Source organism: Lethenteron reissneri, chromosome 4 (genome assembly GCF_015708825.2).
Source record: "Lethenteron reissneri isolate LAM-NWPU_2019-01 chromosome 4, ASM1570882v1, whole genome shotgun sequence".
Lineage (NCBI taxonomy): Eukaryota > Metazoa > Chordata > Hyperoartia > Petromyzontiformes > Petromyzontidae > Lethenteron > Lethenteron reissneri.
The window spans coordinates 8,381,780-8,406,228 of NC_083782.1; the positions used below are offsets into that span (position 1 = coordinate 8,381,780).

The 24,449-nt window shown below is 57.7% G+C and overlaps 1 protein-coding gene across 1 annotated transcript in view; it reads right to left on the reverse strand.

The window, feature by feature from the left end:
- Positions 1-24,449, reverse strand: part of LOC133350162 (ciliogenesis and planar polarity effector 1-like) — a 52,893-nt gene that overhangs the window by 22,444 nt on the left and 6,000 nt on the right. Inside the window, 29 exon segments of the mRNA XM_061564209.1 lie at positions 1,807-1,859; positions 2,339-2,478; positions 3,049-3,224; positions 3,763-3,920; positions 4,336-4,560; positions 4,958-6,420; positions 7,206-7,314; positions 7,532-7,699; positions 8,441-8,550; positions 9,965-10,094; positions 10,588-10,749; positions 11,940-12,184; positions 12,700-12,854; positions 13,327-13,609; positions 13,891-14,031; positions 14,190-14,330; positions 14,873-14,953; positions 15,507-15,715; positions 16,874-17,614; positions 17,899-18,116; positions 18,118-18,171; positions 18,673-18,840; positions 18,992-19,113; positions 19,535-19,656; positions 20,346-20,528; positions 21,305-21,407; positions 22,599-22,695; positions 22,697-22,793; positions 23,814-23,917. Of these exon segments, the coding sequence (XP_061420193.1) occupies positions 1,807-1,859; positions 2,339-2,478; positions 3,049-3,224; positions 3,763-3,920; positions 4,336-4,560; positions 4,958-6,420; positions 7,206-7,314; positions 7,532-7,699; positions 8,441-8,550; positions 9,965-10,094; positions 10,588-10,749; positions 11,940-12,184; positions 12,700-12,854; positions 13,327-13,609; positions 13,891-14,031; positions 14,190-14,330; positions 14,873-14,953; positions 15,507-15,715; positions 16,874-17,614; positions 17,899-18,116; positions 18,118-18,171; positions 18,673-18,840; positions 18,992-19,113; positions 19,535-19,656; positions 20,346-20,528; positions 21,305-21,407; positions 22,599-22,695; positions 22,697-22,793; positions 23,814-23,917 (6,158 nt within the window).

Sequence of the window (24,449 nt, forward strand, 5' to 3'; positions counted from 1 at the left end):
CCTCTCTCGTCACGCGAGCAGCGGCGGTGGCGGCGGGCGGGCGGGCGGGCGGGCAGAGTGAAGAATCCGCGAGCACCACGTCCACGTGGACGTCTCCGTGTCCCAAACACCACCGCCCCCCCCGCCCCACTCTCACCGCGATCTCTAAACACAGTTGCCTGGCAGCGGTCGCACTTGGCGTGGCCACGCGGCGTGGGTCGCACGGTTGTTTGCCTAGCGCGGTGACAGCTACACCGGAGGAAACTTTACAGCCTTGGGGCCGGGGTAGCCGGCCTTGCAACAACAGCAGCAGCATCCAAACGGACTACACTAGAGGGAGTAGCCATCCTTGCAATAGCAATAGCAGCCGCAGCAGCTGCTGCCACTGACAGCTACACCGGAATAAACTTCACAGCCTGGGGCCAAGTAGCTGGCCTTGCAACAACGGCAGCAGCATCCAACCGGACTACACTTCGTAACTAGAGGGAGTAGCCATCCTTGCAATATCAGCAGCAGCTGCTGCCACTGACAGCTACACCGGAGGAAACTTCACAGCCTGGGGCCAAGTAGCTGGCCTTGCAACAACAGCAGCAGCAACAGCTACAACTGGCAGCTATGCCAGAGTAAACTTCACAACCTTGGGCCGGGTAGCTGGCCTTGCAACAATAGCAGCAGCAATAGCTGCCACTGATCGCTACACTGGACGACACTTTGTTAACTCGTGGGAGTAGCTGGCCTTACAACAGCAACAGCTGCCACAAATTAAAAGCTGTGACGTTTACAACGTCACAGCTTCCATCAAGCGACAGCTAAATCAGTCGACACTTCATAACCAGAAGGAGTAGATGGCCTTGCAACAACAGCAGCAGCAGCAGCAACAGCTGCCACTAAGTGACAGCTACACCAGACTACACTTCATAGGCAGCAGGAGTGTAGCTGGTAGTTGGCCTTACAACAACAACAACAACCACTGCTGCCCTTCACCACTAAGTGGTGGTGATAGGGCCACAACCAGCCCAGGTTTCACCTGGGTAGTACAGGAATTGGCGTCTGTGCTTGGGTGGATGAAGAAATTGACTTGTACCGAGATCTGGTACCGGTAATTGCTGTGTCGAACTTTATCACCGGAGACTCCACAGTGCTGATAACAGACCGAGTGCTGACTGAGAAATATGCCTGTGTTTGGTCTATAGTGGAAAAGGTGGTGACCCCAGGTGGTGATGTCACCATAGCGATGGTGCCAGGTTAGGTGCACAAATCTTGCTGGCAGGTCACGGGACAGACCCAGGTGCTGTGGGTTGACTGCAGATGCACCGCATGTGCTCCCTACTATGCCAACTTGCTATGCTATGGCCGCATGGCACTCCGCTCATCGTTATGAACACACACATTCACTTACACACACACACAACACAGACAAAGATCATCTGTATAGCCTTTGACAGATTTTTGAAGCAAGTGATGTTAGCGAGCAGTGCCTATGAAGGCCGGCACGGTGGTGAGTTGCGAACACCACGCCCGGCCAACACCACGTCCAGCCGCCTTTGTCTCTCCAATGCTGATATTTACACACCGCACCAGGTACGCGTTTATGGCCGAGTCAACCTAGGGGAGGTCTAGGACCGGTTCAAATAATCGTCGCTTGGTGTTGGTGGCCGTGAGCGGGAATCGAACTCGGGCCGCCACTGTTATTGGTTTGTAAGTGAGAATCGAACTTGGGTTTCTGGACCAGTATCGAAGCGCGCAAATCACTGTGCCACCGCTCCCCACTGACTGTCGGGTGTTCACAGACACAGACGACACGGACGCCGGGAGTGGTGACCCCACCTGAATGCAGATCCCTCCTGCTGCTGCAGGAGTCCCAGCTGAAGCCCAGGGTCCTGTTGCAGGCAAAGACAACGAGCGCTCAGCTGTTAATTCCACTTTGCCGCATGCAATTTTGTCTGAAGCCGGAGAGTTTCTGGGAGGCTCAACTGGGACACAGAGCAAACTGGCCCAATCTTCCATCCCACCGTCAGTCTCTCCTCCTCCCCTCATGCCCTCCTATCACTTCCTCCCCTCATCTATTCCTCTCCTTCTTAACCCCTCCTTACATCTCCCTCCTCATCTATCCTCTCTACTCCTCTCCCCTGATCTCTAATCCTCATCTCCCCTCCCTCTCCTCTCACCTACTCCTCCCCGCCTCATCTCATCCTCTCCCCTCATCTTCGCCGCTCTCACCTCTCTTCCTCCTCCCCCCCCCCCACGCCTCTCCTCCTCGGTCTCATCCTATTCTCTCCCGTTCCTCTGCCCATCTCCCCCCTCCTTTCCCTCTCTCGCCATCGTCCCCCCTCCGCTTCCCCGCGGCCCTTCCTCTCACCTCCTCGCGCAGGAAGCTGAGGCTGGACTTGCGGCAAGGCTTGACGACGGAGGCGGTGGGCGACCACGGGGATGACGTGGGCGACTCGGCCCGGCTACCCTCGCCCGAGCTCTCGTCCCTCGACTCGTCCCGGCCGCGTCCTGCCGGGGCATCGACGCACGGAGCGACGCGACACGCATTCACAGAGTAAGCTTCAAGGCTGCGATGCTGCCTGCGACGCCCGCAGAAGCGGATGTCGCAGAGCTACGTCTGAGATCCCTACTGCTTCAAGTGATGTGTGCTCCACGCGCAGCAGAGGGCAGCACTCTCCCACTCACTTGAGAGTAATGCTTGTTGTATGACATTCAAAACCGATATTTTACACGCTTTTATTTAACTCACTCTGTCTGTCTGTTGTTGTTGTTGTCGTATCCTCAAATCTTGCAACTCAATTTTAAACCCACTTCCCAATGTGGTATCGACTGCAGACTCCAAGTTCTGCCCCGACAGTCCCCCGACATTTTCTCTTTGAATCACACAGAGACTCACAAACTCACAAAGACCCCATAGATCTACCCTAAATGGATCCTACCATCTGGCATCGGGATTCCTCTGGGTCACCGGACGCGTGGAGACGACCCCAAAGACACGGTACGCAAACGATTCAATGGGCAACTGCATTAGTTAATTGGCTCATTGATTGAATTGGCAGCTGCCCCTGGCAGAGTCACCGTGTGGTACGAGCTGCCGATCGGCGTCGTCGTCCCGCGAGTCTCGCACGTCGTCGACGTCCGAATCCGACGTCTCAAGCTCGTCGCCAGCGATGGGAGTCGCGAGGTCCTCCTCCTCCTCCTCCCCCAGCGCCGGGTGAACCGTCGCCACTTGCGTCCGAGGACCCAGCACCGGCCTGGAGGGCGCAAACGAGGGGCGGAAGGGCACGGTCGCACGCACCGCACGGCCACGACGAATGGGCCTCCGGTCCACAGAGGATGCGCCTGGCCTCGTGGGCGCCACGCCGATGATAATCGTTAATCGTGATGATGATGCGCAATTTGCAACGCGCGCAGATCGCTCACTCTCAAGAGAGGGAATGAATCAGAGGTGCGGGAATCGAGAGACGAGCGGTGAAAGCTGCCAGATACCGGTGCCAGAAATTGCCCAAGCTCTGTGGGGTCCAATACGGGGATGTTTCTCCAACACCACGGACGAGTGTTGATACGCGCGGAGTAAACCCAAGCGTGCGAGGTTGGGAAAACCTCCATCCCCATACAGATGGAATAAAGATGGCAAGCCGGGAGATGGTGACCTCGACGCCCACCGGTCGCGAGTTTCACGAGTGCGCGTGATCCAACAGCCCTCTCCGCCTGCACAGGGCCGCAACACAGCCAACGTGTTGGCAAGTCCAGTGCGGCGCACCATGAGGATACCGTGGATTTCTTACTCACCCTGCCGAGTTGTGGCGAGCGAGCCTGGAGCGCTGGGCGGTGGTGCGGGGAGGAGGGGGCGGGGTGTCGGAGGAGCCGTGGTATCCGGTGTCCGTGCTGCCCCCCTTCTCCGATGATCGCTGCGACACCTTCACCCGCGCCGACCCCACCACCGTGTCCTGTCGCACCAACATGAAACGCCTCTCTCTTTACTTGATACAGCTATTTTATTATGTTTTATTTATTTTTATTATTTTAAAATAATTATTTTATTACGTTTTATTTTTATTATTTTATTATTTCCCTTCTACGTGACTTTACCGAAAGAACCAAGAAGATGAATCCCTGCAGTCACGAAAGCTTTAAATCAAAATTTAATTTGCAGGTACTTGTCGAATTTGACAATTTGGACCCTGAAGCTGGCACACAATGTCCTACCCGTTTTGCTCGACGGCGCGTATTCCTGTTTGCTAAAACACGCGACCACAGCCGTAACCAACGACGGGCCTGTTCGGATTCCAACTGCGAACCTCCGGAGCGAGAGGCTTGCGCGCTGCCGCGTGGCCGTGACGACGGCGCGGGCGACATCGGTACCTGCTGCCCAGGGCTGGGGGCGCCCCGCTGGCCCTGCCGGCGCTCCAGCAACCACAGGCTGGTGAGGAGGGCCGCCGTGGACGTGCGAACCCTCATGACCGCGCCGTCCCCTCCTTCCCCGGTCGCTCTTTTGGCGCGGTGTCCCGGCGTGGGCCGGCGCCGATCAGCCCAGCGCACCATCCACTCCAGCAGCTTCCCCTCCGCGCTGGCCATCCTCTCCCTCACCTGCGGTGGGTGGGCGAGGCAACGAGGTGAGGCTCATGCCACGCACGACCCGCTTACTGGGGGCATCTTGGGGGAGCAGAACGAGGTCATCTCGCCCAGCGCTCTCGCCGATGTACCGTGCGCCTTGCTGTCCGATGACCGATCCAGCACCTGTTCTCTCTTTCGCGTGCACTGCTTACCGTGGGCACATTCAGGAGCTGGAAGAGTCTAGCCGAATGTTCGACCGAGCCGATATCTGTGCCGCGCAGCCTCATCAGGGCCTGCGGCCATCCTGCCACCAACGCCCCCAATATTATTGCTCATCGAGCGCTTACGAGCAGGGGAACCTTCCGAACCTGTTCTCCGCGTTGCATTCTCCTCTAAACGGACATGGGCATCGCTCGGCACGAGCGCTCACCTCCTGCGATCCGGCCGCTCCTTCACGGGACTTTCCCGCTGCGTGGGCGCCACCGGTCAGCCGAGGGTGGCGTCCCCAAGCGCCAGCGCTGCTCAACTCGAGCCACGATCCCTCCGACTCGTCCGCCGGGAGTCGTCCTACATCCGCCTGCGCCTGCCGCCGCGCCCAGAAGAGCCCACCGCTCGGAGCCTCCCGCACCGTCTCACCGGCGAGCGGCGCCGGTTTACTCCTCGCGCCCTCGAAGAGCTTCGAGGGCGGGGGGCCGAAGGGGCCGACTCTCGCGAACGGTGCCTCCGGGCCGATCCCCGTCGCGCCGGCTGCCCTCGGTACGGGACGTTCTTTAACCGCGTCCGCGCTCCGGCTCACGCGAGACCGGTTCCCGCTCGTGCCGCTCTCCGGACGGAGCTCCGCGTAGAGGCCGGCGAGCGCCGGGTAGAGCGTGCCGGCTTCAAACGGAGGCTTCTCGTCGGGTGCGGCGGTGGCGCCGCCGGTCCCCGCGATCGCCCGGCCGCGCTTGCGCTCACGCGCCGCCGGGAGGCTGTTAGTTCGCGCCAGCGGCCGGTGGGCGCCGCCTTGCCGCTCCACCCAGCGCTTCAGCATTGCCTGCGCCTCAAACGCCAGCGACGTGAGCTCGCGTCGCCGCAGCAGCTCGGTGAACGGCGCCAGCAGCGGCACCGAGTCGGCTGCCCCGTCGTCTTGCCCGGCGCCGCCCGCCAAGTCACGCTCGAGCACGTAGCCCAGGAAGAGGTCGAGGAAGTCCAGGTACTCGTCGTCCTCCAGCTCGAACTCCCAGCTCCCGACAGGCGGCAGCGACGCCGATGCCGCCGCCGCCGCTCCCTCTGTGCCAGTGCCGTGCGCCAGATCGGTGCCGGCGTTTCCGGCTGCAACGCGGCTCCCGGGATCGGACCACTCATCGCGGAACGGCGATTTGCTGTCACCACCGCTCGCCCGTCTCCTCCTCGCCGCGGCGCCCACCCGCCCGTCGAGCGACAATCCCTTCCTCACCGGCGTCTTCCCCGACGACTCCGCCGCGGCCACCGGCGTCGTCGCCCCGGCCGACGAGGGCGACGACGACGCCGGCGCCTTGCTCCCCGACAAACCCCCGCCCGGCACGGCGCCGTGCCGCACCAGCGAATCGGAGAAGCACCGAACCGCCGGCCGCTTTCTGCTCGCGCCTGGATCCGGGGCCCCCAGCACCGCCGCCGCCGCCGCCGGCTCGTCCGCGTTGCCGGCGCTCTCCGAGTCGGCCGAACCGGAGCGCAGCAGCGGACGAAACCTGGCGGCGGACACGGAGGCGTCGTCGTCGTCGTCCCCGTGGTCGTCATTGGCGGCGGGCTCCCAGATGTGGGCGAGCACGGGGCCCGTGGTGCGTGCGACGCGCGCCAGGAAGCGGTCGCGGCGTTCCTGCTGCTCGTCCAGACACAGAGACACGCTCTGCTGCTCCGACGACCCCTCCCCTGCGTCTGCACAATGGTGACAAGAACCATCATCGTCATCGTCGTCATCGTCATCACAATACTTCACAATACGTAACGATGATAATAATAATGATGATGATGATGACGATGATGCACAAAGCAGCTTGGACAGATGTGCGGAGTGTGTGCCATGAGTGTGGTGTGTGTGTACTCTGTATGCAGTGTAGCGTAGATGTGGTGTGTGTGGTGTGTGGTGAGTGTATGTGTTTAGCCTGGCACAAGCACCCTGGTGACGTCAATGCCCCTTAGTGGCGAATGGTGGTTGTTGTTGTTGTGTATGTGTTGCAGAGGTCGCAAACGGGTTTTAATTCCTTACCCGTACCCGTACCCGGCTGCACCAGGGTCGCAAATGGATACCCTACCCGTACCCGGCCGGGTACGGGTAAGGTACGGGTATCGGGTACCTGAGTGCGACCTCTGGGATGAAGCCATGTTGCAGGCGCGGGTGGGTTGATTCTAGGAACTTGAATTGTGAGAAGAGTCAAGACGTTGGGAGTGACAAACGGTTACTCACCAGTGACTCACGGCCTACCCGTACCCGTACCCGGCCGCACCAGGGTCGCAAACGGCTACCCGTACCCGTACCCGTCCGGGTACGGGTAGCCGGGTATCGGGTAGGGTACGGGTATCGGGTACCCGATTGCGACCTCTGATGTGTTGTCTGTAGTTTGTGTGGTGGGTGTGGTGTGTGTGGTGCGTGGGAGCCCAAGCTGCTGTGCTCGTGGTGGTGGTGGTGGTGTGGCCACCAGCAGGAGCTGCACGCCCCGTACCCTGCACGTAGACAAAGCGCAGGCGCTTGAGCAGCGAGCGGTGTTTGTCCTGCAGCGGCACGCGCACCCCCTCCGCGTCCGGGAACGCCTGCGCCAGAATCTCCACCATCTGGCGCCATCACAGCGGTAGCGGCAACAAGAAGCGCGAGCACTACAGTTGAACAGCACCGTAGACAAATGCGCTGGCAAGTGTCCTGCCTCTCCGTCACAGCTCCTCGCGTCCAACCGCTCCCCTCTCACCCTTCCCCTTGCCCGCCACCCCTCCCCTCCCTGGCACCACCCCCCACCACCCCCCCCCCCCCGGCCCACCCCCCTCCGTGCCGGACCTGTCGTGTGGGGGGCAGCTCTGCGACGAGGCTGAGCACGAGGTCCTGCAGCATCTCCTCGGCGTGCAGGAAGCGTGCGAAGGGCAGCAGGCGGCAGGCCCACGCCAACACCGCCTCGCACTGCGCCGTCACCGCGCCGTCGAACGCGAACACCGAGCCGCGCTGTTGCTGAGCGAGCGGCAACAACGGCGAGAGCTCAGATGGCGCTGCCCGCGCTCGCAACCCCCCCCCCCCGATGTCGACAATTCGTCAAACTAATCGCCGTGCGGGAATTCAGGAATTCACGTGCGTCTTTACAGAACTCGCGGCGGCTCAGCTGAGATTGCTGGGGCATTCATGGGAGGAGTTATCACACCATATGGACGTTATCGTGATTTCACTGTTCCGTCCCGACTCTTTTCATTTTGTAATAACGTGATGTTACACGCCGTGCTGTAACGGTCAGCACGCTGGCAATCCAGAGGTCGCCGGTTCGATTCCACCTCCCGACGTGGCGACAGTTTAGGCAATGGGGGCGAGTTTCTCAAATGCCCCCTGATGCCTCTTGTCCACCCAGCAGTAGAAATGGGTTCGGCACCACAGTAAGCTGACGTGTGGTGGGAAAATAATGTGGGTAAGCCCACCTCCTCCAAGACGTCTGGCCGTCGTGGAAGAGTAGACCAAGTACCGCACAGAGAGCAGCTGTCTAAGGCTCCGGTCTCATGGAGGCCCTTTCCGCCAGTAGTGGCGCGAGCGGGCAATGGACACGACACGACCTCTCCGACTACAGAACGAACGGTCGACAGGATGGTCAGTCCCGCGAGCCTCTCTCCCCACGCCTCGATGGCGCCGTGCGGCTGGTGGTGCTGAGTGGGAGGAGGTCACCGGCCCGCGTGGTGGTGGTGGTGGTGGTGGTGCTGGTGGTGCTACCTGCACGCTGTGCAGGCTGTCGTGCGCCGCCTGGTACTTGCGGCAGCACTCGGAGAGGCGGTCGCGCATGTGCAGCAGGAAGCAGAGGGCACAGAGCTCACGGAAGCAACCTGGGTCATGTGACGCACGCACGCACACAGGGCCGGGGATACGGAGGGGATCACGGCTCAGGTGAAAGCAGAGGTCGCAAACGGGTTTTGATTCCTTACCCGTACCCATACCCGGCCGCACCCAGGGTCACAACCGGGTACCGGTACCCGTACCCTACCCGTACCCGGCCGGGTATTGGGTAGGGTACGGGTATCGGGTACCCAATTGCGACCTCTAGGATGAAGCCATGTTGCAGGCGCGGGTCGGTTGATTCTAGGAACTTGAATTGTGAGAAGAGACAAGACGTTGGGAAATGAGTGACAAACGGTGACTCACCAGTGACTCACGGCCTACCCGGCTACCCGTACCCGTCCACACCAGGGTCGCAAACAGGTACCCGTACCCAGCCGGGTACGGGTAGCCGGGTATCGGGTAGGGTACGGATATCGGGTACCCGATTGCGACCTCTGGGTGAAAGTCAACGTCCAAGTGATTCCCTGCTCAAATGAGCATTGAGGCATGAGCGTTCATCTTCTGTTCACAGCCCTGCAGAGCCAGTGGTGGAAATTCTACATTCCTATGGCGGGACAGATCCATCCGTAGGCCAGCAACTTTTGACTTCCCCACAACATGGCACTCGTTTCATCGATCCCCAGCCAGGATCTGAACTCGGAACCTTCCGATTGTGAGCCGCTCACTCTACCACTGAGCCACATGGCCAGGTTAAAGTCCAACATTCCATTAAAAAAATTAATAAGCTTTTACAGATTTTGCAAATTCACACGACTGTGATGCAGTTGGTATTGCTCCAATTTCTATTTTCTCCGTTGTTGCGCTTGTTTTCATGTTACTGCTTTTCATCCTTATCTCTAGAGTTCTCGCCTGGTTAAACAAATGAACTTGACTTGACGATGCCACTATAATACATCCTTACACGCACCACAGGAGAAAGAAAACTGCGGATCTATTTGCGAATCGAATCGTGATTCTAAGAATCGATCGAATTCTAGATTTGAAGCTTTCGTGACTGCAAGGATTCATATTCTTAGGTTTTTTCGGTAAAGTCACGTAGGTAAAAAATTAAAATTAAAGTAAAATAAAAATAAAAATCACGACGTTTCGGAAGCAACACAAGCTTCCGTCTTCAGGTGGAACCGTCACAGCACGACAGCTGTACCACTTGTGTTGCCTCCGAAACGTCGTGATTTTTATTTTATTTTTATTCTACTTTTATTAATTTTAATTTTTTATCTACGTGACTTTACCGGAAAAACCTAAGAATATGAATCGATCGAATCACATCGAGAGGAGGAACCGTTAAGAGCAACACGCAGTGTCGCAAAAATCGTGACCCCAAAATCGTGTCCCCAAAACCACGATCCCGACCCTTGACCCCCGACGAATCAAATAGTCGGTGACTGCGAGAACCGTTACCAAGAACGCGCGCCGTCGTGCCTTGCCCCTCGGCCCCGGCTCGCTCGAGCGCGACTCCCCGCATCCTCGTGTACGCCAGCAGGGAGGGGGGCAGCGGCTTGGGGGGCGGCCGCCCCTCCTTGGCACGGATCTATCAGGGGAGAACGCACGGCAATAGACGAGACGATGACGACGATGGCGACCATGACGACGATGACGACCATGACGACCATGACGACGATGACGACGATGAAGATGATGACGACGACCATGACGACGATAACGATGATGAAGACGATGACGACGATGACGACGATGAAGACGATGACGACGATGGCAATGATGACGACCATGACGACGACGATGACGACGATGACGACGATGACGACGATGACGACGACGACAATGACGCCGCTACTGCTGATGTTAAAGACGATGACGACAACGCTGTTACTGCTGCTGCTGCCGGTGCAGGCACAGCAATCACAGAGCACCGCACCGTGTCCACATCGCACCGCTCGCTCTCTCGCTCGCGCTCATACACCGCAAACTGTCCGCACCACACCACCCTCTCCCGGGCACCGCACCCCACCCACACCGCAGCACACACACACTCTCTCCCTCTCTCTCAGGCGGCAGCGGACCTTGCCCACGGTGCGCCGCACTCTCTGCAGGCGGCGGATGTACCACTGCGCGGCGGGGAGGGAGCAGCGCGACGCGCGCAGCAGCGCCAGCGCCCGCTGCAGCGCGCTCGACGCGCCGTGCCGGGAGCGCTTCTCCTGCGCCAGCGCCGCGTCGTCACCCTCCTGCGCACCACCGCACCGCACGTTAGCCCCCGTCAGAGGTCGCGAACGGGTTTTGATTCCTTACCCGTACCCTACCCGAAATGAGTGACAAACGGTTACTCACGAGTGCCTCACGGCCTACCCGTACCCGGCCGCACCAGGGTCGCAAACGGCTACCCGTACCCGGCTGGGTACGGGTAGCTGGGTATCGGGTAGGGTACGGGTATCGGGTACCCGGTTGCGACCTCTGGCCCCCGTGTGACCGTGACCCCCGGGGTCGGAACGCTGGACATCATTTCAACAATTGCTTTTTTTTTACTCTCCACTTCCAGAAAAATAAATACCGAGTAGCAATAGTTTGGAGATTTATACGGCCCCGTTAAACAATGGATCTCAGAGCAGCATGCTTACAAAGGAGGAAGGGATGAGTGAGAAGTAGCCGGAGATAGACCGAGGTGAAACGACACAGAACTGGAGAGAGAGAGGAGCCGCTGCGTTAAACAGCCAGTGGGGTCTTCAGCCGGGACTCAGAACTCTCTATCGACCGTGTCAGTTCCCGACCTCCAAGAGCAGCGAACTCCGGAGCCTGCGTGCCGTGTGGATCACAGCCCAGAGGTCATCTCAGGGTCGGAGCCCGGAGCACGGTGACGCTTAGTAGGACGCGATCGGTGTATCTCACGAGTTTTCAGTGGAGCGTGTGGCCGGATAGTGGAATGTGCGGCTGAATCAATATACGGTGGGGTGGACAATAACGGTCGCCATGCTCGTCAATAACACTGTGGGATTAAAAGGAAAAAAAAAATAACAGGCGTAAAATACAATAATAAACAAAACTAATATTAACAAAATAATGAATAGATTCAATAATAGATAGATAAAATAATAAATAAATAAAATAGCAGATAAATATAATGATAAATAAATAAATAGACTGGATAATAAAGAAATAACATTATACAATATAATAAATAAATAGAATGGTAAAATAACAAATAAAACACTAAATAAATAAAATTATAAATAAATAGCCGATATTTGATAGATAGGTAAAATAATAAAAATAATACGAACAATGTGGAATAATAAATAAATACAACAGCAAATAACAGGCGTCGTTTTGAGCAACGGCCCTTTTGCGCGGATGCCGACCATCTGCTCTCCGTTGCCGTGTGCACCCACTGCCAACGCGGCCCCGGCCCCAGCGCAAGCACCTGCAGCTCCACGCCGAGCTGCGGGCAGTACAGCGGCGGCGCCGGCAGGTAGAGGCCCGGCGGCACCAGCCCGGCAAGGCAGCCGCCCCCGGCGCGCTCCCGGGCCGCCCCCACGGCGCCGGCGAGCGCGGGGCCCAGCGCGTCCACCCCGGCCATGGCGGCCGCGTGCAGCATCTCGCGCAGCGCGGCGAGCAGGGCGTCCGGGGCATCGTCCTCTCCCTCCTCGTCGGCGGCGGCGGCGGAGTCTGCGAGCGGTAGGTGTGTGAAGGTTCACCGCGCCCCCCGCAACCGCCAGTGGCACATGTACAGTGATATCTACCATTACGTGTACCGTCACATGTACAAAGACATCTACCATTCCGTGTACCATCACATGTACAGAGACACCTACCAATACCCGTACCGTCACACGTACCGTCACATGTACAGAGACACCTACCAACACCCGTACCGTCACACGTACTGTCACATGTACAGAGACATCTACCAATACCTATAGAGTCACATGTACCGCTCACATGTGTGGGTTTTCTCCAGGTGGTCTGGTTTCCTCCCACGTGAACTCATTAATTGACCGATTCCAACTTAATGTATAGAGGACCCCGGAACCGTGGCAAGTGTCGGCACTGACTCATTGTGTGGCTGCTACTGCCTTCCTGCTCGACATCATCACCGGGGGAGTGGTGGCGCAGACTTTTCCATTTCGACCACCAGCCCCGCGGACAGAAACCACCACCGCCGCCGCCGATGCGGTGCTTACCGGACGCGGTGCCGGCTGTTACATCGGCCGCCCGAGCTCCGTCCGGGTCCATCTGCGGCGCCGTTAAAGGCGTCTGCAGCAGCGCCTGCAGCTTCTCCTGCAAGATCCTTGCGGGTCGGAGCTCGTCGGGGAGTTGCAGCGACACCCGCGGTGGCCTAGGAGATCAAATGGACGACAAGGGGCCTCACTGCAAAGGCCATCTCCACAATGTTGTTTGGATCATCTTTACGACTTGTGACAGACACGGACGGACGGGTGGGCAGAGTTAATGCATTAATGATTTCAGCATTAGTTGGAAAGCATTAAAAAATCCGTCACTATTCATCGAACCGAGTTTCGGGTTTCAAGTTGATTCTGTCTCATTTGCAAGAGTGAGTGACCTGGGTCACACTCTTAGGTTTTTTTCGGTAAAGTCACGTAGGTAAATAAATAAATAAAAGTAAAATAAAAAATCACGACGTTTCGGAGGCAACACAAGCTTCAGGTGGAACCGTCACAGCACGATTGCTGTATCAAGTAATCAAGTGACCTGGGTCACCACAATGCCAACAGCCAAACGAACCAAAAAAAATCGAACGCACGAGGAGAGACTCGTGCGTTAAGATTAGCAACCCGAACTCAACTCACCCCGCGGGATCGGCGCCAGCTAGACTGCGGTTGTGGCGGCGCCGGTGGAGGTGGCGGTTTTGGTGGTGGTGGTCGTGCGAGCGGTACGCCAGGCCGACGGCCACCGCCGTCTTCCAGTCGCCGAGCGTGCGCGCGAGCCACACGGCCTCCGCGTGGAGCCCCGCCACGAGCAGCAGCTCCAGCGCGTACTCGGGGCTCCAGGCCGACGACACGCGCTGGGCCCGGGCGCTCGCGCTCACGCCGGCGCGGCTCACCGGCAGCAAGCGCCACCGCTGGGGCGGAGCTGCCGACGGTACAAGCGACCATCAGCAGCAGCAGCAGCAGCATGAGCAGCAGAATCACCAGTAGCAGCATCAGCACACGCACTCTCGCACCGGAATGACTCGCATTCTTATCATCATCATGGTTATCATCGTCTCACCATCATCAATCATCAAAATCACTGACATTTTCAGCATCTGCAGCGTCACCACTCCGCTCGGTACCCACTGCGCTAAGTACATTACGCACGATTGCTCCGAATTGTGAAGAGCGACGGACAGGGTGTTTGCCGCAGGCCCGTACCTGCCGTCGTGTGCAGCGGCGGCAGCGTCTGCACGCTGTGCGGTGGGAACACGTAGAGTGCACGGTTGGTGAAGTATGCCGCCATGAACCGGCCCATGGAGCGAACCACAGCCAGCGCCGCCCGCTCACAAATCCCCGGCGCTGCGGGCGAAGCGAGCGGCACGAGGCGGCGGTTAGCGACGCGGACCACAGCGCCTTCACCGTGCTAACAGCACTCACCACAACAGGCTCTCAAAGCTACACAGGAGATCTTCATCTTTGTATGTGTCTCGGATGTGTCTCGGATGTGTGCGAGTCACCTGTGTCGGTGTGCGGTTGCAGGAGGCGTGCGGCCATGCGGTCGCACAGGCAGAGTGCGGGGAGCAGGTGGAGCGCGTGCAGGTGAGCGTAAAGCAGCGCCAGGCAGTGCCGCGTCTGTAGGTGAGCGCCACGCCTCCCCCCTGCCGCAAAACCATCGCCACCGTTTACACCGCAATGCCACTCGCCGTGATGCAGAGGTCGCAATCAGGTACCCGGCTACCCGTACCCGGCCGGGTTTCGGGTACCCGTTTGCGACCCTGGTGCGGCCGGGTACGGGTACGGGTAGGCCGTGAGTCACTGGTGAGTCACCGTTTGTCACTCATTTCCCAACGTCTTGTCTCTTCTCACAATTCAAGTTCCTAGAATCAACCCACCCGCGCCTGCAACAAGGCTTCATCCCAGAGGTCGCAATCGGGTACCCGATACCCGTACCCTACCCGATACCCGGCTGGGTACGGGTAGCCGGGTATCAGGTAGGGTATGGTTACGGGTACCCATTTGCGACCCTGGTGCGGCCGGGTACGGGTACGGGTAAGGAATCAAAACCCGTTTGCGACCTCTGCCGTGATGCGACTCGCCGTGGCGGTGACAGTTTGGTGCACATCAGCCGTCACCGATCCCGCACAAGGGTGCTCACGATCGCCAAGCCGCAGGCCAGACGGCCGCGGCTCCAGTTCCGTACCTGAGTCGGTGTCTTCCAGCACCGCCCTCCGCCAGGTGTGCACTGCCTCGTGGTATGAGCCGCTCAGGTAAAGTTCCTCTCCTGCGCGACAAACACACAGATGCCCCCAAGAGCTAACACAGGCAACTCACACACAGGTGGCGCACACACACACCGACACGGCTAACACAGACATGCTGGGTTTCATTGCGAAGTGCACTCGCCACAACAATACCGCTCCCGGCTGGGTAACACACAAGTAGTCAACCATGCTAATCGGAGGTGCAGGGGAAGGACAACAAACTAAACACAAAAAGCAGTTCTCAAGAAATGAGATTTCAATCGAGATTAAAAAACTATCAAGCTGGTGGAGGTGGTACAAGTAATGGTAGTAATAGTGATCATGCTGCTGATGATGATGGTGGTGGGTTTAGTGGTGGAAATTGCTGCGAATTATATTGATACCTATTATAACGGGCATGGTGGTAGCGATGCCACTGCTGACAATGATGGCAGTGGTGATGGTGCTGCTACCGATGAGCAAGATGGTGGAAAGCTGTGATCAAGCTGTGCTATCGGTGGTGCCGATGATCATGATAACGACGATGCCATCGCTGCTTTCGATGTCATCGCCGGCCCGGCACAGTAAACGCACCGGTGATATCAAGCAACGGTCTCTGCCGTGGAAAGCTCCCGTCCACGCACTGCAGGCGCGCCTGCACCGCCGCAGCGATACGCGAGGCCACCAGCCGCTCCTGGGCGGCCCCGTCGTCACAGTCATCAGCACCGTGCCGCCGCTGCAGCTGCAGCTGCTGCTGGAACTGCAAAACGTGTCTGTACAGCAGCCTCCAGCAGGCGACGAGCCTGGACGCGCACAGAGAGCGAGAGGCGCGGACACCCGCGATGAATCCGGCGGGAAAGTACTGTCAGGAACACGTCATTGCAGAGGGTACCCGAGAATTTTAAACCGGCTCCTGTCGCACTTGCAAACGAGATGTTAATACCTCTCTGAAGGGATTTTCCGCGTCAAATATTTTAATACAAACATTTACACCCTGAGCCTGCCCTGTATCGGTGGTTTTCTTACAGGCAGCCCTGGGAAGTCAGAATTAAAATCGGGAAATTCATGCGGTCGTGAGATATATTCTTCAACTTACTGGTGAGCTGAAATGATAAGCATGAATAATTATTAAGAATAATTGCCGTGTCCGATGCTGGTAGATGTGACAATTTAATTCGTTTGGCTGTCAGGTGGTGGATGATTTGAACGACAAAAATCTGTCAAGATCACATATGTGGCCTAACCAAGGAATCTATTACGAATCATAATGATGGCCGCAGAAAAGCCAACGTGTTCAGTGCAAATTGTTTAACCATGCAAGAACTGGGTGGGTAAAGGAAGTGTGGAAGAGTAAAAGGTGGGGAGGACTGATCCGAACATCACTCTCCGCCACTGATATTAGCCGTGGCCAGGGCTGGAATTCAAGGCACGGGATTCATAGGGCAGTGGCTCAGCCACTGCGTCACAGCAACCGCCCCTGTCTAGAGTTGTTTATTTCCCGTGAATATTATTTCTATTTTTCCTTATGTGGTCAAAGACTCGATTGAAACAACTTCAGAAGCACTAGAAGACACACAGACACAGAGACACGCAGCCACGGAGACACACAAATAGAGACACGCAGACATAGAGACATGCAGCCACGGAGACACGCAGACACAGAGACACGCAGTCACAGAGACACACAAATAGAGACACGCAGACACAGAGACACGCAGACACAGAGACACAGAGACACGCAGACACAGAGACACGCAGACACAGAGACACACAAATAGAGAGACGCAGACACAGAGACACACAGACACAGAGACACAGAGACACGCAGACACGGAGAGACGCAGCCACGGAGACACGGAGACACGCAGCCACGGAGACACGGAGACACACAGATAGAGACACGCGGAAATACAGCCGCCACGTCGCTCGGCCATTGCTAACCGGATCTTCCCGCTACGCACCTGTGTGCCGGCCGGCTACTCTCTCTGCCGGCGCTGCGTGCGGGGAGGTGCAGGACGGACCTGAGCCACTCCGGCCCCGCCACCGCGACCCGCCCGGATAGAGTCGGCGCCACCCGCCGGTCTGCCGCTGCCGGTGCATGGCACAAGGCGTAGAGCTCCACACCAGTGCCAAGCCCCTCTCGTACGGAATCTGCCATCGCTTCTTCCATCGCCACCTCTGCCGGCGCCTCATCGTCGTCCACGCCGGGAGGCTCTACCGGCGACGCAAGGCACGGTTCGGGGAGCGGCGGTTGGACCGGCGGATCTGGCGCCGGTGCCGGCACCAGCCCGCACGCGCGGTCGAGCCACGCCTCAGCGAAGGACAGCAAGGAAAGAGCGGCGAGCAGCGAGCGCAGGTGCGCGCGAGTGTCGCCGGTGTCAGCGCGCCCGCTCAGCAGCGCCGCCGCCACCTCCAGGCTCAGCCGAGCGCCGTACGGAAGGGACCGGCGGTGCCGGCGCCGGCGGTGACCGCAGTGGAGGGGTAGGGGGAGGGGCTCGCCGGGCCAGCAGAGCACCAGTGCGCAGCGCCGGAAGAGCTGCAGCACCGCGAAGGGCCAGGGGTCGCGGCGCACGGAGCGTGACGCGGCTTTGCCGGCGGGGCCGGCGCTGCCGCGGGGCCGATCGGAGAACTGCAGCAGCACCGACAGGCGGGCCACGCACTTTACGGTGAAGGTCATCCAGGTGTCCCAGAAGTCGACATCCCTGGACAGCGCGGTGCAGAGACAAAGACATGCGGGAGATTTTGTTGACGTGTATGTTTAATAAAAAAAGATAGATATAATTTTGATTATTTACAGGGATCTGTATATCAGACAGGAGCTGACTTAATCGCCACGCCGGTGAGTGCGGCCTGACCAATTGAAGCGCAGTACGCTAACCGCGGCGCTACCGTACACACCCACACGTCCACACTTCATCGATCAAGTGAGAGTGTCACCAACGTGTCTGCTAATCGCAAACTGCCCGGAGAAAGCGCCCCCCCTCACCTGAGAGTGAGCAGCAGGTGCCACGCGACGAGCAGCCGGCGCTGAGCGAACGAGAGCCGGGCCGAGAGATCCGCGCCGCCCGCGATGGCGCCGCCCGCCGCCGTCAGCTCCGTCTCCCCCTCGGCGGTCCGGGATTCCTCGTGCATCCCCGCAAACTCCACGCGGCCGTGCTCCATGCGCACGTACGGGTGGGGGTCGGGGCCCCCCCCTCCACCCGCAATCCCCCGCCCCCCCTTCCTCTTCGTCCGAAAGGTCGTCGTAGAGGTCGTCGCCCTAGCGACCGCGGACAGTGTTAATAGGAGAGCCGGGGAGACGTTTATCGAGGCGCGAAAACTTGTGGATCGTCATCGGCTACTTCCTTTGTGATCCACTAAATAATCGAGCCCCTTGAGAAACAGCGGTTGCCCCTGCATCCTGCCTCCTGAAGGTGGGAAACCCCCTAGAAACGCCCTCGAAGCCCATCATCCCTCCAGGATCGACCATATCGGTACCACTTTGTGGGGAAATCAACAGTGGTTGTCCTATGGATATGCTTGTCCCCGCCATATGAATGTGTAATTTCCACTGCTGGCTCAGGGCTGTATCCGGGAGATGAGCACCAATGCCTCAGTGCCCGTTTGAGCAGCAGGAAATCGCTTTGGCTTTGTACTTAACAATAACCAATTATCATAATCATTATTATTTAGAGGCACGATCGATTCAAAACGGAGAGGGCGCTGAGCTAGCGAAGCGGGTCGTAGTTTGGTGGCGGGGAGGGGGGGGGGGGCCGCTCACCTGCAGAGCTCGGTGGCCCCCACAGGACCACTCGTCGGGGTCTTGCTGCAGAAAGGGGGGCGGCGGTAGCGGCGGTGGCGCCGCCGTGGCGTCCACCGTCACCGTCTCACCGGGGGGCGGCGCGCCCAGCACCGACAGGCTCCGTAGCAGCACCGCCTCGCCAGGAAGCTGTCGGAGGCATCGTCGTCACCGTTAGCCACGCTCCATCCGCTGCCGGGTGAAAGCCTGCTCAAGAGTGGGTGCGTCGATCTGGTGAGTGCGTCTATCTGCGGCGAGCCTGGTGAATGTCACTGCAGTGTGCCCGGTGAGGGTGCCGCACCCGCGATGCCGCCAAGCCGATGCGGACGTCCTCTAGCGTGCGGTGGACGTCCTCCAGCGCAGCCTGCACCAGCCTCGCCGGCGCCAGCTCACCGCCCAAACGCATCACCGTCACCACGTACCCTACGACACACCACGCAGCTCACCGCTCAGCGCCCAAACGCATCCCGTCACCACGTACCCTGCGACACACCACGCAGCTCACCGCTCAGCGCACAAACGCATCCCGTCACCACGTACCCTGCGACACACCACACAGCTCACCGCTCAGCGCACAAACGCATCCCGTCACCACGTACCCTGCGACACACCACACGGCTCACCGCTCAGCGCCCAAACAGATCGTCGTCACCACGTACCCTGCGACACACCACGCGGCTCACCGCTCAGCGCACAAACGCATCCCGTCACCACGTACCCTGGGGCACACCACACAGCTAACCGCTCAGCGCCCAAACGCATGGCCGTCACCACGTACCCCGAGATGAGTGGGGCGAGGCGGGAGAGTGCGTGCAGGAGAGGTAGAGAGAGACGGCGCCCGTACCATCGGAGGCGAGCAGGAAGGGCAGCCGGGGGTGCGCGCTCACGGAGAACCGCTGGCGCAGGGCGTCCGCCTCGGAGGCGGCCGAGCCGTGCGACGCCGTCGCGTCGGCGCTGCCACTGGCGCTGTCACGTGCGGGGAGCGGAGGGACGGAGAGAGTGGAGTGGTCCAGGTGTCAGAGATGCTGAGCCGGCACCACTGAGATCTACTGAGATCCTGGGTTCATATCCAGGGTTCAGGTGCCCATCATTGGGTTCTCGAGTGTTGCGAGAGGTTGGTCTCAGTTTGATATAAAGGGAACCATCGACTTCAGAGAAACCCAGAGGCTGACAGTGAAATCCATAGCCTACATAGAGTGACAGAAGTGATTTCGTGGAATAAAGCCAGAAACACAGCTTTCCCAGGTTCAAAATATCCCTTAGGTTGTTTCGGTAAAGTCACGTAGGTAAAAAATGTAAATTAATAAAATAAAAATAAAAATAAAAAATCACGACGTTTCGGAGGCAACACAAGCTTCCGTCTTCAGGTGGAAGCTTGTGTTGCCTCCGAAACGTCGTGATTTTTAAAAAAAAAAAAATTTATTTTACTTTTATTAATTTTATTTTTACCTACGTGACTTTACCGAAAAAAACCTAAGAATATGAATCCTTGCAGTCACGAAAGCTTCAAATCTAGAATCAAAATATCCCCTTTGCAGTGGTAGGCCTCAGTTATCCATCGAGCAGCCCTGCATTGGTAAGGAGTGCTGCATCACAGGCCCCTTGATAAATGGCGATGTTTGGATCATCACGGCCGATGACGACTTAGACCTCACCTGTACGTGACGAGGGGGTGGAGAGGGATGAAGAGGGCCGGACCGAACTCCACCGAGCAGCCGTGCGTGGACAGCGTGAGGGGCTCCCCGAGGCGAGACACGAGAAGCAGAGCGCCGCGCTTGAGCATGCACGCGAGCAGCGCGTCCCCGCTCAGCCAGCTCGCGTCGCTCACCCAGTACGACCTGCGGCGAGGGGCGGCACGGGGAGGCGTCACGGGGAGGCGTCGTGGCGAGCACCTATCCCACCATTTCTCAATCTCCGCAAACAGCTCTTCCTTCCGATATTAGGAAGCCACTGGAGCTATGCAATTTTAAATCCAGATAGAAAACTCATTTCTTTACAATTGCTTTTAGTGGGTTGTTGTCCTTCCCCCCTCACCTCTGATTAGCACTGTGCAAAAGAAGTTTGACGTACATACATCTCCGAAAATCGCTCCTGCATCCTCCTGAAACTGGCCAACTGGATATCAAATTGTTAATGCCATCCCTGTAAATTGTTGCAATCCCTCAATGCGACATCCGACATCCGGTGAGGAGTTAACAGCTCGCGTCGCCCACCTAGCATGACCAGCGGGCGCCCGCGGTCAACCTGCTGTGAGTCCATCTTCACCGACTCTCACGGTCGATCGTCACAGCGTCAGTTCATACGGTTGACCCCCACCTTCACTGTGCCAATCGTTCCTATGTCAACCCACGCTCTTTGACCCTGCCCCGGCCCCACTCTCCGATGTCAACCCTCACAGCATTAACCCTCAACCCCTGCCGGATCAACCCCTGCCGGATCAACCCCTCCCGATCCAACGCTCCGAGTGTCCGCCCGCCCGCCCGCCCGCCCGCCCACCCTCCGTGTCGACCCTCCCGGCCGTATTCCCGTTCCACGGTGAAGTCAACGGCGGACGCGGGACGCGAGCTGGCGTCTCGGCGGCTCAGGGCGGGCGGGCGGGCGGGCAGCACCGCACCTGATGAACTTGGGCAGCAGGGTGGGGCCACGGAAGCCGCAGCCCTGCAGGTGGGAGGACACCGAGACGCCGCCCGTCGCAGACGTGAACAGCACCTGGTGGCCTGCGTGGCACGGACGACGTTTTACGGTCTTGGTTTGAAGCTTACGTGACTGCAGGAATCCACACTCTTGAGCTACATCCATTTCAAACCTTTAAAAACAGTCAGCCTCAGCAGCAGACCATGCTTTCCCACCTGATGATGGATGCTTGTGTTGCACCCGAAACGTCGTGATTTATTTTATTTTATACCTACGTGACTTTACCGAAAGAACCAAAGAGTATGAGATTTTACGATTCAAGTTGATTTTGTTTAAAACGGGTGAGGCCCGGGTGGCCGGGACAGAGTCTCATTTGCAAGAATGAGTGACCTGGGGTCATCAAAATGGAAGAAGAAAAAAACTATGCAAGTACAGGAAATCAAGCAAATAGAAATTAGATCAAATGGAAAAAATATTGGACAAACATAGATCGATGTTAAATAAATATTCCCTTGAGCGCAAGTTGGCCAAGATAGATTTGGATTGACTGATCATAATACAATTACAATAATGTTACATAAGCATGAAACGGATATTGGGTGACTTTCGTATAAAATGGAAATAGGCAAGGAAATACGATTTCTATTAAAGCTTTCGTGACTGCAGGGATTCATCTTCTTGGTTCTTTCGGTAAAGTCACGTGACTTTACCGAAAGAACCAAGAGAAGGATATACGAGAAGAAGGATATACGATCTTCTTGGTTTTTTCGGTAAAGTCACGTAGAAGGGAAGTAATAAAATAATTAAAATAAAACATAATAAAATAATTCTCACGACGTTTCGGCTACAACGCAAGCAGCCGTCTTCAGGTGAAGAATGAGACACTGCCAAGCTAGGAGCTTATATATAGCTGGGTTGGAGGTGGAAGAAGGGCGCCTTAACAGGCTGTTGTGGCAAGTGCTGTTAGCGAGCATCTATGAAGGCCGGCACGACACATCAGGGGGTGGGTGGCCAGCACCACGTTTTGGCCGGGTGGTGATGTTTACACACCGTACAGGTACTCATTTGAGGCTGAGTTGACCTAGGGAAGGCCGAGGAATGGTTCAGCTTATACACATACACACATGCTTTCAAGCACAGACTACACACACGTGTGCGGCTACACAAATATTGTAGCTGAGTGCAAGATCCAGCAGTGGACAGATCACTGCCGACGATGACGATTGGTGACAAAGTGGAGGATGATGAAGAAGCGGTGACTGGCAGCCCGGCGCTGACCTGAGGGTGCCTCTGGTTGACGGCGATGGCGAGCACGTGCCCGTCGCTGGAGAGACGCGCCACGTACGCTCCGCGCGACTTCACCGCCTCGCACCGCCGGCGAGAGGGAGCCCAATGCACAGGCAAACCCGTGCCACGTGGCACTGAACGCGCCACGCTGGGGAAAGGCATCGGCAATAGCGGCGGTCATGCTCTGTAGTAAGCAACTCATCGTTCGCTCACCCACATACACCGCTCACCCTTCGCTCAACCCACACACAACGCACATCCTTCATTCACCCATATACACCACTCACCCTTCGCTCACCCACACACACCACTCACCCTTCGCTCACCCACACCACACCACTCACCCTTCACTCACCCACACACACCACTCACCCATGACTCACCCACATACACCACTCACCCATCACTCACCCACCACAACCGCACATTCCTTCACTCACCCACACACACCACTCACCCATCACTCACCCACACACAACCACTCACCCTTTCGCTCACCCACACACACCGCTCACCCTTCGCTCACCCACACACACCACTCACCCTTCGCTCACCCACACACACCGCTCACCCTTCGCTCACCACACACACCACTCACCCCTTCACTCACCTACACACACCACTCACCCATTGCTCACCCACACACACCGCTCACCCTTTGCTCACCCACACACACCAACTCACCCATCACTCACCCACACACAACCACTCACCCATCACTCACCCACACACACCACTCACCCATCACTCACCCCACACACACCACTCACCCTTCACTCACCCACACACACCACTCACCATCACTCACCCACACACCACTCACCCATCACTCACCCCACACACCACTCACCCATCACTCACCCACACACACCACTCACCCATAACTCACCCACACACACCGCTCACCCTTCGCTCACCCACACACACCGCTCACCCTTCACTCACCCACACACACCGCTCACCCATCACTCACCCACACACCCGCGCACCCTCACTCACTCACCACCACACCACTCACCTTTCGCTCACCCACACACCCCACTCACCCTTCACTCACCCACACACACCACTCACCCTTCACTCACCCACACACACCACTCACCCTTCACTCACCACGCAAGCGCGTGCTTAGCGGTAGCGCGGGAGCCCCGCAGTGGACTGCGAGGTTGGCGGCAGAGCGAGGGAGGAGGCTCGCGTCTCACCTGAAGAGCGCGTCCGAGCCGTCGAAGCCAGCGGAGAGGAGGCTCGATATGATGAGACTCTGGCCAGCGCTGAACACAAACGAGCAGAGGCAGCAATCGCCCAGCTCCCTGCACGCGACGGGGACCGGAGGGGCGACACCGTGGATTGAGGCGGTACACATCACACACTCAAAGCTACATTGTGACTCGTTTTCCTAAAAAACACTAAGTCGGAACAGAAAAGTAGCAAGTGATGTTGGATATAAGAACTCTGACAGAAGGCTGAGGTCATGCATGCCCCATGTAATTAACCGACTAATTAACTGGCAAACAAGCTAAATAAGACCAATTACTGTGGCCAGCACCTGACCTCTGCTCCGCTGTGCAAGAAGCGGAGCTGTGCTCGTGAGCACGAGTGGCAGCAGCCCCATTCTCCGAGCCCTCAATCGCACGCACATGCGTGCAGGAACTAATGCTGCGGTCAGCCTAATCGTTAGCAGCTGCGCTGGGCATTGTGCTCTGTCTTTTTCCACAGGTGCAGAATTTTAATTGTTCAACTCAGCGCTCCAAATAAGCTACGTCCAGGGATCTCAAAGGCAGTTCTGTTGATTAAATCCTTTATATTAAGTTCACTTGCTTGCTTGCTTGCGCGCTTAC